Below are 18,052 nucleotides of genomic sequence, written 5' to 3'. Positions count from 1 at the left end.
TTTTTTTTCTTAACCCAAGTACTTTGCATCATTTATGCAAACTAGCCTTCAAATTTGGGCGCATCGAGAATTTCCACCAAGCCTGGCATGGCTAGACGTAGTGAAACAAAGATCCAAAATCCATTTTAGGAGAAAAAAACGAAAACAACATTTACTTCAAAGCTAGAAAATTGTAAATACAAACTTTTTGATAGGATCGTGAAATGATTTGAGAGGAGAGAAGAATAAACTCAGAGAAAACAAGTAAGATGATGCTCTTGTCTCCAACGAACCAACCAAGGGTGAAGTAATTGATAAATGTATATGTATTATTCAATATGGTTTTTCATATGGAGTATTACTATTTTCGTTAGAACGATAGAAATAACCAGACTCGTATGGCTGTGTGGAAACATGTGGTCCGCGAACGTTCTGTGACCACTTTCTCTAGTAAAACAAAATAACCAAGGCTGGAAATGATCCAAGGCAGAGAACCACCCGTGTTTTCTTTGGGCCCGCGGGGGGGTGGGGGGACAGGACAAAGAGACGAGGAAGACTCGCTGGCATGGAATTAACCTTCTTTTCATTTCCTCTCACTTGGTCCTTTTTTTTGTGATTCGTGCTCGGTAAGATGATTTCCATTCTTTTTTATGGTGCTCGGGAGGAGTTTCGCTTCGCGTTACGAATAAAGGAGAAAGAAAAGTCAAAAATGATTCGGCCGCAATGATTGGATAGATCGGATAATGGACATGCCAGATCAGACGAGATCGTCTCCTCCGTAGCATATTATTATGGGGCTTTTTTTTTTTTTTTTTGGAATGGCACTGACTTCATTCCGCAGACTAGCCCATATTTTATATTTTGATTTTTCGTAGCGTACTCATACCTGAATGTCGTGAGACACCGGTGCGCAAAAAAAAAAAAAAAAAAAAAAAAAAAACCTAGCTCCCGTTCACCGTGGGCACGAGCTCCAAGGCCGGGGACAAAGGAGAAAGTGGGGGCTGGAGCGAACGGAGAGAATGGGGGAGCCAGCGCAAACGGAACATGGGTTCGAAATTGGGACCCCTTCGCTTTGGCCGTTTACACGTGTTGGATCCTGGTTTGTCGGTCTACAGCTGATATGGTGGACCTGGTCCAACCAATGTTTCGATCTCTCTCACTCCTCTGGCGGGCTCCAGTTCTCCCAATCGACGGATGCCAGCCCTCCGATCAGTGGCTTCAACGATCATCCCGAGCTCTAGTCAGCTGCTTCCGCAGCCCTCCGGAGCTTCGTCAGCTCCGGCGACCCTCGAAAACTTTACTCCCTGACCTCAAACCATCGTGCATTCCACGCAGCCATCCCTCAACAAACCACCACACCTTTCCTACCCTCCCGAAGGCCCCCTCCATCCTTCTCGCCTTCCGAAAAGGCCGGCAGACTCATGCCCTTGCCCTCAAATATTGTTGTGGCATCGACATTCTTTTGTGCAGTTCTCTATGCGTGAAATGTTCGATGGAATGCCTGAGAAACGAGTGCCTCTAGGACAAGTTAGCCCCATGAAGCGTTGACCTGCTCTACAATTTCCCTGCTCGCTGGCTCCTGGGTTGCGAGGTCAGGTCACCATGGTGGATGTTTGCTCCCCATGCATCGACCAACATGGGTGCGGTCGAGCTCAGTAAGTGGGTCATGCCTCCATGGAGAAGCATGACATTGATTGCTAGATCCGCATCAAGACCACCCTCGTCTACTCAAGGTGTCCTCCCTCATTTCTTATTACCTTAATGATATTTTCCAGGAGAAAACACGCTGCATCATAATAGACTCGGGAAGTTAATTCACAATAAGAGCTTGGTATTTGAAGATTCCTGACCGAGCATTTTTATGATTCACCACAAGCATCACATATTTCTTGGAGAAATTTTCAGGCCTCAAAATGTAGGAGTGATCAGTCCAGAACTTGGGTTGCATCCAGAGTGATGGGCTAGATTGGCCATTGGAGTTCGGTTTAGCTATTAAAGTTAGGCCCAAAATGTTGTTGAATTGGGTTGGTTTGGGATTTGGGCACTCCGTTTATAAAACGCTCAAATTGATTCTGGCTCTGTTTAAATGGGCCAAAAAAGCCCAAGACAAAGTCTGTTGGGTTCAGTCTTGGGTGTGATGTTGACCTGTAATAAAGCATTAGCTTGGGTTCGTGAACTGTAGCCGCCACGGGCTGGAAAAAAGAGATATAGGTTCTGGGCAGGGTATGAGCCCGGGTTAGGTACGGGGCCAGCCCAAACCTGTTTGCGGGCCATGAAAGCCCGCCCATTCTCATCACAAAATTACCAATCACTAGCCATGTCTCATTAATTTTGCAATATTATCGCATCGGTGTATTTTTCTTCCAGACTAGTTGATATGGAGGATGTGATCCGCGAGGGCCCCTACTAGATAAGCATGCCATTGACTTTAGCCCTTGAAGTGCCATTGCCAAATCTTCTGCATTGCCGCATGAGCCCCGCCGAACATGGAGTAGGAGGCAAAAGAATGGTTGAACAAAGGCTTTATTCAAGAAAGTCTCAACTCGTGTGGAGTCCCAACCTTGCTCATCCCCAAGGACGGATCTTGGAAAGTTCACATCGATGAAGTCATTAGCTATTCTTTACCACTAGTTCATCCATAACTTCAGCACCATGATTGCTTTAATGGCTATCTGCATAAAGGAAGGAAAATTTAACTAGAATTTGTCTGCTGATGGAACCTTTGAAGACATCAAGCAACAAAAAGTCTGAAGCATTGATTCTGCACTTGCTTGACTTTGGAAGAGTGTTCAAGTTCTCATAGGATGTTTCTCAGGATATGATAGAAGGAATCATTAGTCTAATGACATACTTCAGCGAAATAGCGAAATAACTCGGTGATACCATAAGGGATATTCCACATACAATATTGAGTTCTATGTCATGATCCAGACTTTGAGGCACTAGCTCATCCATAGGGAGTTCATGCTCCACTTCGATCATGAAGCTTTGTGTTATTTGAACTTCTAAAGAAAGTTTATGATGTCGGGGAGACGTTAAACTTAAATTAAAAACTCAAAGGAGAAAGAATATGTTTATGCCATTGATTGTGATGAGATAGAAATCCTAATGTGGCATGTGCAATGTAACGTGTAGTTGGAATAAAAGTAGGGTTGGGTTCCTCTCTTCCAAGGTCAAAACACCTTCTTAACTAGCCACTCCAAAGGATACAACTCGCACTATGTTCATCAGCAAATCTTAAGAATTCATCAAGAGAGAGGAGAGAGAGAAAATAGAGAGAAGGCAAGAGAAGAATAATTTTCTCAATAAATTTTTCACCACTCAAGGATCTTAAGTTTGCTTACAAGAGGAGCCCCAATGGGGATATTTATAAGTAATACAATGAGACTCTATTCTTCAACTTTCTAATATGGAATTCTAAGTCCTATTCTAACTCCAAGGATCCTAATTATTAACTTTCCTAATAATATCAAAAGTTCTTAAAAAAAAGTTCATAAAAATTAAAATTCTCTATAATCAACTAATATCAAAATTTTCTAACAAAATAAAACTCATGTCGAGTTTCGAAACATATACGTAAGGGACTCGTGATCTGGGCGGTCGGAACTTCCGACTCGTGTAACATTACATGTGTCCTAGGCACTCTGGCATCAGCTAAAGTCCAAGCTCTATAATCCTTATTTTCTCAAAATTTAGAAGGCATTGGAGAAGGTTGGAACTACCCTAGCATTGCAAGAAGTTTTTTTTTTTTCTTTCTCTAAGAGTAATTGTGGAGATTTTTACGCGCAACGAAATAAATTAGGAGCTATAAGTAAATGGTCTGGCCAACAATTTGGTCGGGATAACATTATCACTCTAGTAAAGTAGTGTTTCCATTGACCGAGTATGAAAAAAGATACTGGCAAGACTATCAAAATGCATCACACCACCGTATCAAAACCTTCAATTGTTATCTTTACCATTCACTTCTTGTTTGGTCAAATGCTTAATCTTTCTTGTTTTTGCCTAAAGATCTTGTATATAATGCTTCTTTATTTTTATAATAACATAAGTGGAGTTTTCTCCTGCTTTTTTTTAAAAAAAGGAATTATGTCAAGTTTTATATTTTAATAGCACTGCTACATGACTCATTAATCGTGATTTTATATTTTTGTTATTTTACTGTTTGGGGATATACTATTTTGGAATGTATTATCAAATATTTATTGGTAATGTGGCAATAATTCAACATTAATAGAAAATTTTACAAACACTCAGCAAACATGCACGAATCCTGGCTGTCCCCCTCGCAAAAAGAACCTAACCAATTAAGACTCTTGGATTTAGCCGATACGCATCGGACATGCTCCTCGTACACCTTTAATTAGCCAATGGCCATCGGCCTCCAAATATTCAAAGAGAAGAAAGAGAGAGAGAAAAAAAACTAATGCTATTCTTCTTCTAAAGCTCTCTCAATCATCATCACCTGGGACCGCATTTGCTCCCTTGTCCAGTTCCCACCGTAGATTATTCCTTAACGCGACTGATAGATTCGTGTCTATTGATGGATCGGCCTACAAAGCGACGGGGCGAGGATTTTCTCCTCGTCAGGGCCCCACAGATCCGGAGATAGAGGATCCGATCTTCCCCACTACCGAAAAGTGCCCTCCGTCCACCAAACGCCCCTCTATAATGCCACAATTTCCGAATTACCCCTGCTTTGGGGGCTCGTCCAGCCGGAAAAGCTCCTTTGGATCTGAACCTAATTTGAGAATCAATAGAACGTTAATCATTACAATAAACACTGTTAATCGCAAGCTGGTAATGTTAAATTTTTATGAATGCTATGTTTTTGTTTGACATGACAAAGACCAAATGATGGCCGTTAATTACAAACTTAATTTAGCTGCTGCAATATTGTGACCACAAAGCACAGTTATGAATTAATCGGAATCTTTAAACGTCTGGGCCGGCTGAACTGATTAGAACCTGTATTTTAAATCGACTTTCCAATCTGGGGTAGGTTGCTCCCCCACGCTAAATAATTTCCGGAGTTTTCCATCTCGCCGGGTTAGGGCGCTGTTGAAATTAAAGCCAAAATCGAAGGGCGAACCTAAATTACCTCTTCTACCCAACCCTATAAATAAGCCAGAGCCTGCTTCACGAGATTCCGTCGCTCTTCGCTCCCTCATCCTTTCTTCCTCTCTCTCTCTCTCTCTCTCTCTCTCTCGCCCTCGCCCTCGCCCTCGCCCTCGTTCGCTCGCTTTGTGAAACCCTAACCCTAACCCTCCCATCTCTCGCCATGAAAGAACCTGCTCCTCCTCGCTCCAAGAAGCCGCCGTCCCCTCAGAAGCTAAGGCTTCGCTGTAGCTTCGGCGGAGCCTTCGTCCCTCGTCACCCCTCCGGCGAGCTCCGCTACGTCGGCGGAGAGTCCCGGATCATCTCCGTCGACCGCCGCGGCATCGGCCTATCTAAGCTCGTTTCCAGGCTCTCCGAGCTCTGTCCCGACTGCTCCTTCTCACTCAAGTACCACCTCCCGGAATCTCCCTCGTCTCAGCCGGAGCTGATCTCGATCAGTAACGACGAAGACGTGCGGATCATGGTTCGCAACCACGATCGGCTCGCCGCCCACGGGAAGGCATATCGCCTCCGTGTGTTCCTCTGCGACGTGACGCCCTCCCTTGCCGGGTACGTTTGGCCGAGAAACCCTACCTCTGGTACTCGTACTGGTTCTTGTTCTCAACTAGGAGTTCCCGTCGGGGAGAGAAAGACTTTTGATGGAGGGGATGCCTTAGGAGATCTGACTGCAAGGACTTTCGGAAAAACATGCGGGGATTCCTGTGAATCTCTGGGTAGCAAGGTGTTTCGGACTCAAATTACGACCACCCACGAGAATGGGATCCAATATTTTGGTGTTTCGACGGCCCGTTCTCCGGGGTTCGGGAATCCTGAAAGTCTTAATCGGGTTTCCCTAAATGGATTCAAGGAAGATTCTGTCTGCGGGGTTGGATTCGACCAATCAGGTGGAGCTGCCTCCAGTCTTGGCCAAGTCGACAGTCATGATGTCCAATCTTCCGGTCCTTATACCTCTGCACCATACACGAGAAAAACTGAGAATTATACTGCTAGGAACACGAACAGAGAGAATGTTTTCCCATGGAAGGCTGATCATGCTACTGTCAAGACTTGCTTTGCACCTGTTTCCTTGGGCAATCAATCATATAGGGGGGTGTTTCAGTCCCAACTTTACAGCGGAAGTGATGGACATTCTGACTTATCTCATTGCATGACTAAAAATCATCAGTGTGGTGGTCAGCACAATAGATTCCATGGCACTGGTCCATGTAATATGTGTGGTTGTTGGATCGGATTGAATGATGTTGCAGCCCAGCAATTCTGTGATGGGAAGTTTTGCTTGCCAAGATTGAGTTTTTCAAAGTTTGTGGTGCCAAGAGCTCATCAAACCCAACTGACAAAGCCAATAAACTTTGGGAGCAATAGAGGTGTATTGAGAGAACAAAGATTGCGGCCAATGCCAGGACAGGGTGATCTTCCAGATGTGGGATTCGAACCGCAGAAACTTCAAGGGAGGTCAGTAAACTATAACTGTTTAGACCAGCCAGATGATGTTGGCATTAGCCCCTCTCTCCATTCAGACACCATGAGCATTAGGGATAATCTTTTAAGCAAATCTAGGATAGCAAAGCCAAATACTCATTCTCATGCACCTTATCGAAACAATCCTTTCAGTGATGCGAACCATTGCCCAGTTCAGTGTGATGAGAGCGCATACTGTGACGTTGTCCATGCAAACAGCTCTTACGATTTGGATAACAACTCAGGCTTTTTGGAACCAGACAAGAGAAATAATGCTAATGCAGCACTTTCAATTTTGTCCTTTTCATATGGCCTGCTAAGAAAGGATGTAGAAGAAGTTGATGTGAAGTTGAGAAAAATCAACATGATGCCACAGTCTGATATTGTTGCTAAATTGGATGACATCTTTGAACCTGTAGAGTCATCAATCTATGATACTTCTGTCATCAATCTTTCTGACATTAAAGCCCCATTGGATCTTCCCATGCATGCTTTATCATTATCTTCTGCTACCGAAGCTCATCCGTCAGCACCGGCTTCATCTGATAATAGCAACAATCTGCTAGAATCTGATGACTTTGCTCCCAGTGTTATTGCATCACCGCCAAAGGATGAAACAGGGCTCCAACTAAATAACGTGCATCTGATAGAGGAGAATCCTTTCATCTCGGGGCGACTTGTTGGAAATATAGCTGGAGAAACAAGTAAAGAGAATGCATTTGGGCCAAGATTACTTTGGGAGTCGTCACAGCCATTGAGCTCATTGGTGGCACTGGTATCTCATGGCACAGAGAAAGAACTTGCCTATATTAAGCAGGACCACGAGACCATGCTGTCCCCTACTTATGTGGAAGAGAAGGTATTCTTCAATCTATCTCAATAATTTATTATGCATATAATTTCATTGGCTTAATTAACTGAATAATTTATTCTGGCAGTCTGATGTGTCCGGATCCACAAGCATATGCTCCAAGGAAGCAAACGAAACTATCAGTAAAGTTTCAGCAGTTTATCCTCATTTGGCTATGCAAGAGCTGCAGGTAAACAACGCCTCATCTTCAGTTTTCAAAACTCAATGATCTTTTTCTGCCTTTCTCCAAAGTCAAAGCAATAAACTCTGAGTTTTAATTTGGATACTATTAGTTTTCATCAAGCCTTTCTTTCTTTGTTTTCTTTTCCTTTTTTCAATTGGCAGATGATAAAAAATTCTGATCTGGAAGAAATACGAGAGCTGGGAGTGGGTACATATGGAACTGTTTTCTATGGTAAATGGAAGGGTTCTGATGTTGCAATCAAGCGTCTAAAGCGAAGCTGCTTTGCCGGTGGTGAATTGGGAGAAGAGCGCATGGTGATTATTCTATCTCAGCTAAGATTTGCCGTACCGGTCGGTACTGTATCATACTAGTATTGAATCGGTACACAGTCTGGTACTGTACCGATACTCGGTATGTCTTGCCATCTCGTACCGCATCGATACTCGGTATGCCTTGCCGTCTCATACCGTACTGTGTACCGATATTGTAATAGGATGATACTAATACAGGGTTCAGTACCGAGATGGCAAACCTTGATCTCAACCTTCTTCTTTAACAACAAAAAAGAGAAAAAGGACCTCAGAACTGCCAAATATATCTTGTTCTGTATAAATAGATTATTACCAAAAAAATAGCGATCCTTATTGCAAATGTTTAATACCAGCACTTGTCTTGGTAATCCTACTTAGCCAAACCTGTTGAATGTCCATCTTGAACATCACTTGGAAGTGTATGGACCAGTGCTTGGACATTCTATTTGAGTTCTAAGTTTACAATGTAGCTTTTAGAGTTGATGACTCAAGTTGTTTGGCAGCCTTACTCAAACTATGGAGATCATATCCAGAAAATTCTATGAAAAATGAATAACTAAACTATATAAATTGTTTTAAGAAGTTTGGTTAAGAGCATTGGAAAAAAAGCTGATTTTTCAACTGAACCAATTTTGACCTTTAATTTCTACAGATGATACTGCTTGCTTGTCAAAAGAAGATATTATGACCGGAAAAAGTAAATTACATAATTAGGCAACTATTTTATGATTGATGTATGCATGTATCATGCATGCGTGCATGTAGGTTGCACACACATTATGTGCCTCTTATTCGTCATGTATGTTTTACACAACTTGGTGTAGGTAAGTTCTCATGAAAATCAGAATTTCTATTGGTTTCACCTATGCTCTTTTGGCCCTTCTTTATTGGTATCCCCTTCTTTATTGGTACCATCTATTAGAATCAGGGCATATCACCATAATGGATTGAGCTGATTCATTTGCCAGTTTGGTAAATTTCTTCTCAACACATTCACAGATAAAAGTGAGTTTCCCTGTGGCAATATTGATCATTCTAGTATATACCTCATTTGCCATTATGTCTGAGTCTGGTCACTCAAGTTAGCCAAGCTATGTTTCTAAACACAGATGCAGAACCACCTCAATCATGGCATGAATTTAGTCACGGAACCACCTCAATCATGGCATGAATTTAGTCACGGAACCACTTCAATCATGATATGAATTTAGTCAGGAGTGTTTGTGAGCCTGTTGCCCTTACTGACTAGTGACTGGTGTACTTGGCTTTATTGATTATTTAATTTCTTATATTTATGGGCATGTATGTGCTTGGACATTGCAGTTGAACTTTTACATGAATGACAGGTCACAGACTTCTGCAAAGAGGCTTGTTTGCTGGGTCAACTTCACCACCCAAATGTGGTTGCATTTTATGGTGTGGTTACAGATGGCCCGGTGACAAATTTGGCTACAGTCACAGAATACATGGTGAATGGCTCCCTAAAACAAGTTCTGAAAAGAAAAGATAGGTACACTTTCATTGTTTCCTGTTCTGTATTGATTAGACTATACATGCATATACATATACATATACCTACATACATAGAAACATAATACATGGTGAATGGCTCCCTAAAACAAGTTCTGAAAAGAAAAGATAGGTACACTTTCATTGTTTCCTGTTCTGTATTGATTAGACTATACATGCATATACATATACATATACCTACATACATAGAAACATACATAAATATATATATTGACAGAATACTGACGGTCACTGTTTGCTTTACTTGTCTGCTTTTCTTACCTACAGCTGTCTATTGCAGAAAGTAATAATTGAAAGATTCAAGCAAATACATGGTACTAACCATTCCTTGTTACAAGTTATTATTATTTCAAAAACAAATTATTCTTCAATTTCTAATAATATTGGAATAAATTGAATGATGCAAACCAGAATTTATTAAAATTACTTTAGAAAGAGCTGAATCATGATAATTCTTTTAATTTTGTAAAAAGACAACATTAATTTCGTTTTAAAACACAATGGAGGTGTGACATCTGTTATCATTTTTGTGTAGCAGTCTTTACTATATTATTAAAACATTTCTAATACAACGAATATTCCCTATTGATTATGTCTATCAACTTTTGTGTCAAAATACCCATATTTCAATATTAAAATGCATTCAACTAAAAAAATAAAAATATCTTCCATATTTTAAAAATAATGTTCTAGGGAGCACGTGCACGTCGTGCAGTATGTGGGTGGTCAAGGGATCGTATGGTGCACATACATTATGCAGGCCACGTATACAAGTGCATGTGCTGTTATTTTTTTTTAATATTTATAAATGAATAAAATATGCTATATACTCTATATTTTTTATTATTTTTTATATGTAATATCAATATTAGTAACAATAAAATTTAGCAATTAGTGCTTGCTATTTACTACCTGATTTTTAGTAGAAATAATTATAGGATATAATATATTAACATTGTGAATAATAGAGGCCCCCAACCAGCTTGAAACCCCCTTCCAACTAAGCTTTATTCGCATGGGCGTCAATAAGAGTGGCTACATACATGGCTACACAATACTAAAAGGGCTAGTTATGCAGTTGCATAATGATAAGTAGGTTGCATATGCAGCAGGACAATGCTACTTCTATTGCATGTGTCCACAAAGTGCTAAGCAAATTCTCTTTGGCCCATATGCAGCTCGGTTGCATATGGTAGTCGTGTATTGGTTGTATGCTGTGGTCAGGGGACTGCATATGCATATTTAGCTACATATATTGTCTTATGTACTGCATTATGAAACAATGTCTAAAAAATTAACGGAAGAGATATAAAAAAATTAATTTTCTTTTACATCCTAAGCCATCTAGCACACAATGAAATTTTCTATCTTTTAAGATAAAGAGCTTTAACTCTTATTTCTTGAGAATAAATTCTACCAGATCTTCTCAATTACAATTTTGGTTGGATTCTCTCTTTTTTGGAAAGAAAATGGATTCTCTCTATTATTTTTGGGGAAAAAAGTTGAATAGTCTCGTTGTTTTTCTTGATTTCGGCCCCTCTCTCCTTTCCAAGTTTCAACCTCACTTCATTTTCAAAAATAAAATAGGCTAAATTGTTCTAATTTATCTTTCCCTTTATCACATCAAATCTGTCAAAGTTGGCGGTGGATCTCCTTTCTCTCCTCTCTGTCTTTCCAATCACACACTCAAGATGATCTTTTGTATCACCTCAAAATCCAACCATGTGCTTTCTGTGCTATTTTTATTTTTTAATGCTTTATTTAATTTAGGAGAAAAATCTAAAGACCTACCATAGAAAATTTTATGTCAACACTTTTCATTTTGTATTTTTTCCTCTTATTTGTTTCTTGTTTTTCTTTAGCAATCAGTTCTATGAAATTAGTTTATTTTTTGTTTTAAAGTTTGTTTTTTTAGCATCATTTTATAATCAATTTTATGTATTCAATTCTATTCAGTTTAAAGTTGTCCATAATTTTAAAGTTTGTTTTAAAGTTTGTATTCAATTTTATAATCAGTTCTATGAAATTTCATTTATTTACTTTTATTTTGTTTAATATAATATTTTTATTTATACTCATGTATCTTTTTTCTAATAACATGCATTGCATGTGCTTGGTTACTAGTAAATTGTAAAAATATGTCTAGATGGCTAAAGGAAGTAAAACTCGGTATCTATATGCCATTAAGTTTCGTCGACTTCATGTAGAACTAGTTTCTTGCTGTTCATGGATTAGCACCATGGGAGGTATCATAACTTAAATGAGTTGTATTAGTTGCAGTTATGTAGAACTTCAGTCATTTTATGGTCTAATTACGCTGAAGAGTTTAGTTTTAAACTGAGAGGCATATGAATTAATAAGAATGTATCAGACTGTCTATAGTGATTTATATTTGTCCATCCACCAGGACTCAGATTATGGTCAAGTTGACCTGATTAATGAGAAATGGTCATATCCACCATATATGTGTACCTTGCACATGGGAATGCAGAACAGAGTGCTCTAAGCTATATACCAAGTAAACCTAGCCAAATTTGGATTTAACCAGCAAGTTTTGTGGTATGACTTATGCATTATGCAGGCACCCAGTAGAGCTCCACCTTTTTTATCTCATGGTGGTAACCAGCTTTTTCCTTAGCATGCTATATTTCATGTACAAGAGACAATGACAGAATGGAACAACATTTACAACAACTGTCAAATTCATGGGATCTCTCTTTCTCCTCCCTCCCTCCTCTTCTCTCTCTCTCTCTCTCTCTCTCTGCTCTTCCTAACTCTCATTCACCAAATATTTCTGTATATTGTATAACTGCATCTTATGCTAACTGACATTTTTCAGTGCCCTGCATTTCAGTAAATATACATTCATCTAAAAGCATACCGAGCACGTGTATTTACCATGTTTTTGGAAGATGCTGAGCCATATTTTTTAATCTCCATTTCAATATCTAAGTATTTTAGACCCAGACACGTGTTTGGCTGTCTCACAGCAGTTACATGGTGTTCAAGCAGGCTACTTATGGTAAGCTGACATCTTTTCAGTAAATTGATAGCACAGAATGATATGATGTGCAATGATAAATTTTGATGTTAGAAGGTCTGAAAAGCTTATATCAAAAGATAATTTCAATTCCAAATTTATCTAGACATATATATGAAATATGTAAACAGAAACTACAGGATGTCATACATATTAGGTGTGTGCTTAAACATGTCTGAGACAAAGTTTTTTTTTTAAAGAGGAAAATTGGGCCAAATCCCATCAGTTCACTAAGAAAATGACCCCAACATACAACCGGTGTTTTTTTGCCACCGAAAAAGAAACAACTTTCCAAAATACAACTTCTTACTCATAACAAGTTGGACAGTAGGCATAATTTTCAAAAGCTTCTTCTCACTGCACACTCTCGACCAACTTGTTGGCAGAAACCTGATCTTTGCAATGACATCTGCTATACTTTCCTCTTTTTAATTATTGCTCTCTTCTAATCATTAGCACTGAGTAATTAACAACTAGGACATCCTGCCCTTTCCTTCAACTCTTGATTTTACTCTTTCTCCTAGTTGTCCATATAGACATAAGATCTTCAGGAAGAACATCCATTCCAAGCACCTTGCCAAAGTGGTCCTGGACCGAAGAAGCCAAATCACGGTGGAAAAGCAGATGATTTGTGGTTTGAATCTGTTTTTTGCGCATAACACACAAAAATAGCCCATTGAATCATTTTTCCAAAAGATTCTCCCCTAAGAGAACTCTATTCTGAATCATCAATCAGGAGGACAGTGCTTCGGATGGAAGATGACAGTCCCATAATTTTTCAGAATAAGTTGCCACCAGACCACCATGGCTCAAAATTTTATTTGCTTCTTTGACAGAAAACTGACGCTATTCCATTTCAATGAAATCATGTCCCTGTTCAAAGTCAATCTGACCTGTTGTAAAATTGTTGAAGTTATATTGCCTCCTCTCGCAATGTTCCAACCAGTTCACCTCTGAATTTAAGTCTTCATCCACGCTGTCCATAACATTGTTTCTTGAGAAGGATATCCTATGATAAAACTTCTTACCTACAACTTGGCTGATAGCTTTAGCACTACCATGTTGCAGTGAAGTCCTGTTGAAACTCAACACTGTCCCACCCTCCCAAAGTTGACATCATATTTTGTCTATCATACCTTTTGCATTACCATGTGGTGATCAACTCGATGACTGAAAATCGACACTATCAATCGAATCATGGTTCAGCTGCTCTTGAAGATTAGGATGTCCCTACTCCGGAAAAGAAATTCCCTGGCAGATAAACTAGCAACTGATTATATCTTCTTTTTGGAGCCTTGTGGTAAAGCTTGTCTTTCTAACTAGGTGTCTAACAATGCCTTCTCTAACTACAAGATTTTAAGTTCCCCAGCGCACAGTAATTTGTTGGTGGAGATCAATTTATTCCCTCAAAGTGAGACCTTGATTTGTGGCTAGAAAATAATATTTATTCGCTCTTTTAAATACTTAAAAGTGGGCGAATCGGCAAGTAATGTGGGCACCTAGTCATATGTTGGATTTGTAAGAGGGCACTGCATTGACAAGAAGCAAAGATTGCTTGGAGTTGCAGCGCATTAGCATGTTTGATGAGGGCTCAGGTCTAACTTTGGGGATTTGGTATTAAATCTTTTTGGTGAATAGAGTGCTTCCTCCAGCTAAAGGAGGTGCGTGAACTCAACAGTTGCTTGATGTTGAACCTTTGAACTATGAAGGCATTGCTCTTGGCAAGTTGTGTCCCCTTTGAAGGAGGATAATGGTTCTTTTATTTCTTGATGATGGTTATGAACAGGTAGTCTGCCCTTTGTAGGGGCATTGGTTAAGTTTGATATCTCCCTTGAGTTCTTGATTTTAAGGAAGCAGCATGATGAACATGGATAAAAGAGAGAAAAAGTTTCCATCCACCATAGCCATGAAAAGCCCAGAATTGTCATTAACATTGATCTTGCTCCTAATTGTCATTTAATTGCTTAATCAGTATACAAAAGTATTGTCTTTCGGCAAATGGTAGAGTATTTCGCTTTCTTTCTTGAGATGGACTTTTGATGAAGACTTTTATATAATTTAGCCCATGATAAAGTGCTATAAGGCTTCATTTGGCATTACTTTTGAAGGGCCAAAAAGTACTTCTTATAGGGTTAGGAACTCTTTTGGGTAATTTTTAGATATTTGGTAAAAATTTTGAAACAGCTTTCTGGCTCCTTCCAAAAGCTAAGAAGTAAGAAGTCTCCTAAGGAAAGTTCCAATTTGTAGCTTTTGGGTAAAAGTTATACCTAAGATGTGTCGGAAACTATTTTTTATGAGACGCTCGAGTTCAGCCTTGGCAATGAGAATTTTTTAAAATTAATTTAGAAATATTTGATAAGTTAACAATACTTTAAAAATTATAGTTTTTGATGGTATAGTATTATTATACCATCATATCACATCACATAATTATCATTACTATTATTTTATTATAATTAATAATATTATTATAACACAATAATCTTATAATATAATACTATAATAAATTAATAATATACTAAAATAATAATATCATTTTATTATATTATATGTTGTTATTATTATTATTATAGTATAATAACATGATAAAATATTGCTATATTGTATAATATAATTAAAAATATATTATTTCTTATATTATTTAGGTTAAATATCAAAATCAATAATTTATAAATTAAGAATATTGTATAATAAAAATTTTGATAGTAGAAACAATTACACAATTGAAAGCATTATATAATGCCTTCTATTATTATTTGTTGATACTAAAAGCATTCTTAGTCTGGTTACCAAACAGATGTTAAAGTTCTATAGCACCTCAGAAATGTAGTTACCATGTGGTAAACAACTTTTTATTAAAAGCTCTACCAGTGAAAGCTCTGCAATCTAAACTAGGCCTAAGTCAATGATAAAATTGCAATGTTTGCTTTTCTGAAAGGGGGACTAGGGAGGTCCACACTAATTGCTTGCAGAGTGCCAGCCATTGGGGGAGTTGACCTTTGTTGATAACACTATGAGGCATGAAAAGATATGGTGGGAGTGGTAGGGAAGGTCGCTTGGTCTGCTCCAAATTTGTCTGACTATTCAAGGGGTGATAAGATGGTGCATTATTTTGCTAGAAGTTTCATAACTATGTGCTAAAAGTTGTTTGGTCTAGTCTAAACTTTTAGATAATTACCAAATCAATAAGTCCAATTTTTTTTAATTGTGTGCTAGAAGTTCGTCTGCATATTTATTTGCTTATGACATTATGCTTTTGGTTTTCATGCTTTGGGATTGTAGTAGGACCCGCTCACTATCTAGTATGTATTCTATCTAACCATTCAACAATGAGGGTCTGTATTCCTCTACAATGTATATTGAAATATTTGATGTACTATGTTGCCTTTGTATTTGGATAGCTTCCACCTTCCATAATTTTGCTGTTTTACAGAACTGTTGATCGTCGGAAGAGGCTTATTATAGCGATGGATGCTGCATTTGGCATGGAGTACATTCATGAGAAAAATATTGTTCATTTTGATTTGAAGTCTCATAACTTATTGGTAAATATGAGGGATCCCCAGAGACCAGTTTGCAAGGTAATCAAACATGATAATATATATATTCTCTATTCTATGCTAGTTTGGCGTATTCATGTGCACATTTATACAAAAATGTAATTTGGTACTTGTGCATTTATGAATATATAAAGATTATAGAACAGTGCACTAAGTGAATCAGCTTTGTGACTATTTATTAGCTATATTATTTGTTGGGCTTGCATATCGTCGTTCTAATATAATGCATATAATATCAGATAGGAGACTTAGGCTTGTCAAAGGTGAAACGGCAAAAGTTAGTTTCTGGTGGGGTTCGAGGAAGTATTCCTTGGATGGCCCCTGAGCTTTTGACTTGTGAAGACAGCATGGTGACAGAGAAGGTACTCCTAGTTTTGGTGGTAACTGTTAGACTGTTAGCATGACATTCCTTTGGCACAAAATGGTAGGAGATTTATTCTCATTTTTGCCTTTCCTGCAGGTGGATGTATATTCATTTGGGATCGTCATGTGGGAACTTTTAACTGGGGAAGAACCATATGAGAACATGCATTTTGAGGATATAATAGGTAATCATCCTTTTTTATCCCATCTTTTCAGAATTATTTCTCTATTTTCACATTGCAGAAGAAAATTTGAAAGATAAATATATCTATAGACATAAAATAAAACAGGCAGTTCTCCGTGGGTTGTCTATGGCTAGCAAATTTTGTTTTCATCATCGATGCTGGTGCATGTTTGCTATAAATATTTTGGGTCAGTTTCTTGAACTTGGTTGTCAGATTTATTCGATGTTGCTATGCATATTCAATAATTTGAGAAAAATGCTTGAGATGCCGTACTTATCATAACTGGCAGTATATGGAAGACATAAAGAATGAAAATTTGCTTATATCATGTCAACAATAGTAAATGTTCTTCCCCATTTGCTGATCTGATATTCACTGGTGATGCTTCCAGCTGGTATAATTAAGGGTGACCTGCGGCCTGAGATACCGACCTGGTGCGACCCTTTATGGAGGTCATTGATGGAGAGATGCTGGTCAACTGATCCTGCTTCGAGGCCATCCTTCTCCGAGATTGCTAAGGAACTGCGTGCCATAGCAGCATCAATCAATATCAAGTAACAGGCAGTTGCCGGATTCAGGCATATGTGAAATGAGAAGAAGTATGTACAGTTCGAGTGGTGCGGGGTAGGATCCCTCATTGTAAGCACCCTTCGAAATGCCGGGACGTAGCTGTGTCTGCCATCCTGTGCTAGAAGTTGAAGTGGTTGGCTTCTGTACAAAACAAACAGGCAGATTTTTTATCTCAATATTTGGGAGATAGTGATATGGGTTAATGCGACGCAAATGTCAGCCCTTGCTTCCTGATAAAACTGATGCTGCTCATCTTGTGTGGACTTTTTCTTTTTTCGCCTCCTCCCCCTCTTTTTCATGTTGAGAGATGAAGATACCTCAGGGTTTGTTTGAATTGTCAGATCAGCTTCTAATTCAACCGAACTTTAAGAATTAAGAGTGCGTGCCCGAAGCCGTGGGCAGTTGTTGAATACAAAGCGAGAGGAGCACTGAGACTCTGCCGCTGGCCGAGATGTTAGATATCAAGAATTGTCCGTTTTGCTGCTGTCTTGCGCAGAGCTAAACAATGGTGCATGATTTTGGTTCGGACATCATGACACGAATGACATCGAAGGGCAGCCCGTAGAGAATGGAGTGCGAAAAAACGTCCGTCGTGCCTAAAGCTTGGAGCTCCCTAAACCGGACACGAATTTGGCCAAAATCACTCAAAATGCCCTACAAGTGATGTTTGTTCAGGTCTCCAGCATCCCTGCAACCCAAGACCCGCGGTCCGGCAGCCAGCCGGGCAAGTCCGAACTAAATTGTATAGGTTGCATTGTCTGGTCTATCGCCTTATTCATGAACTAAAATGTATGAAGAATGTTCTTGGAAATTATTTACAAAAAGGTTGAGAACTTTAATCTCGTTAGTTTTACATATTATACAGAGACTAGTAGCAGTTATATATCTCTTGCATCTTTCACCA

The 18,052-nt window shown here is 38.9% G+C and overlaps 1 protein-coding gene across 4 annotated transcripts; it reads left to right on the top strand.

Moving 5' to 3' along the window:
• Positions 1–5,047: 5,047 nt before the first annotated feature.
• Positions 5,048–17,387, top strand: LOC120109084 (uncharacterized). Of its 4 annotated transcripts, XM_088712148.1 has the most exons (9): positions 5,050–6,549; positions 6,709–7,414; positions 7,494–7,595; positions 7,751–7,903; positions 9,247–9,410; positions 15,904–16,051; positions 16,270–16,392; positions 16,491–16,578; positions 16,970–17,387. In XM_088712148.1, exons 1-9 carry the CDS (start codon positions 5,261–5,263, stop codon positions 17,134–17,136), a joined length of 2,940 nt encoding a protein of 979 aa, XP_088568274.1. In that variant the 5' UTR covers positions 5,050–5,260; the 3' UTR covers positions 17,137–17,387. The 4 variants fall into 4 exon arrangements, 3 of the variants coding, with proteins under 3 accessions (XP_088568286.1, XP_088568274.1, XP_038978747.1); XM_039122819.3 differs by having other exon boundaries at positions 5,051–7,414; XR_015973875.2 differs by lacking the exons at positions 16,270–16,392; positions 16,491–16,578; positions 16,970–17,387 and having other exon boundaries at positions 5,048–7,414; positions 9,247–12,452; positions 15,904–16,036.
• Positions 17,388–18,052: the final 665 nt, after the last annotated feature.

Source organism: Phoenix dactylifera, chromosome 1 (genome assembly GCF_051530095.1).
Source record: "Phoenix dactylifera cultivar Ajwa chromosome 1, Ajwa_hap1_PhDact_Kaust_v1.1, whole genome shotgun sequence".
Lineage (NCBI taxonomy): Eukaryota > Viridiplantae > Streptophyta > Magnoliopsida > Arecales > Arecaceae > Phoenix > Phoenix dactylifera.
This window is presented reverse-complemented; position numbering and strand designations above follow the sequence as displayed.

What these genes read in the sequence shown, in the direction of transcription:
- LOC120109084 (XM_039122819.3), top strand. Translation starts at nt 5,261, where the DNA reads ATGAAAGAACCTGCTCCTCCTCGCTCCAAGAAGCCGCCGTCCCCTCAG. An exon ending in TGGCTATGCAAGAGCTGCAG is followed by an intron (nt 7,596 to 7,750) that starts GTAAACAACGCC and finishes TTCAATTGGCAG; the next exon opens with ATGATAAAAAATTCTGATCT. An exon ending in GTTCTGAAAAGAAAAGATAG is followed by an intron (nt 9,411 to 15,903) that starts GTACACTTTCAT and finishes GCTGTTTTACAG; the next exon opens with AACTGTTGATCGTCGGAAGA.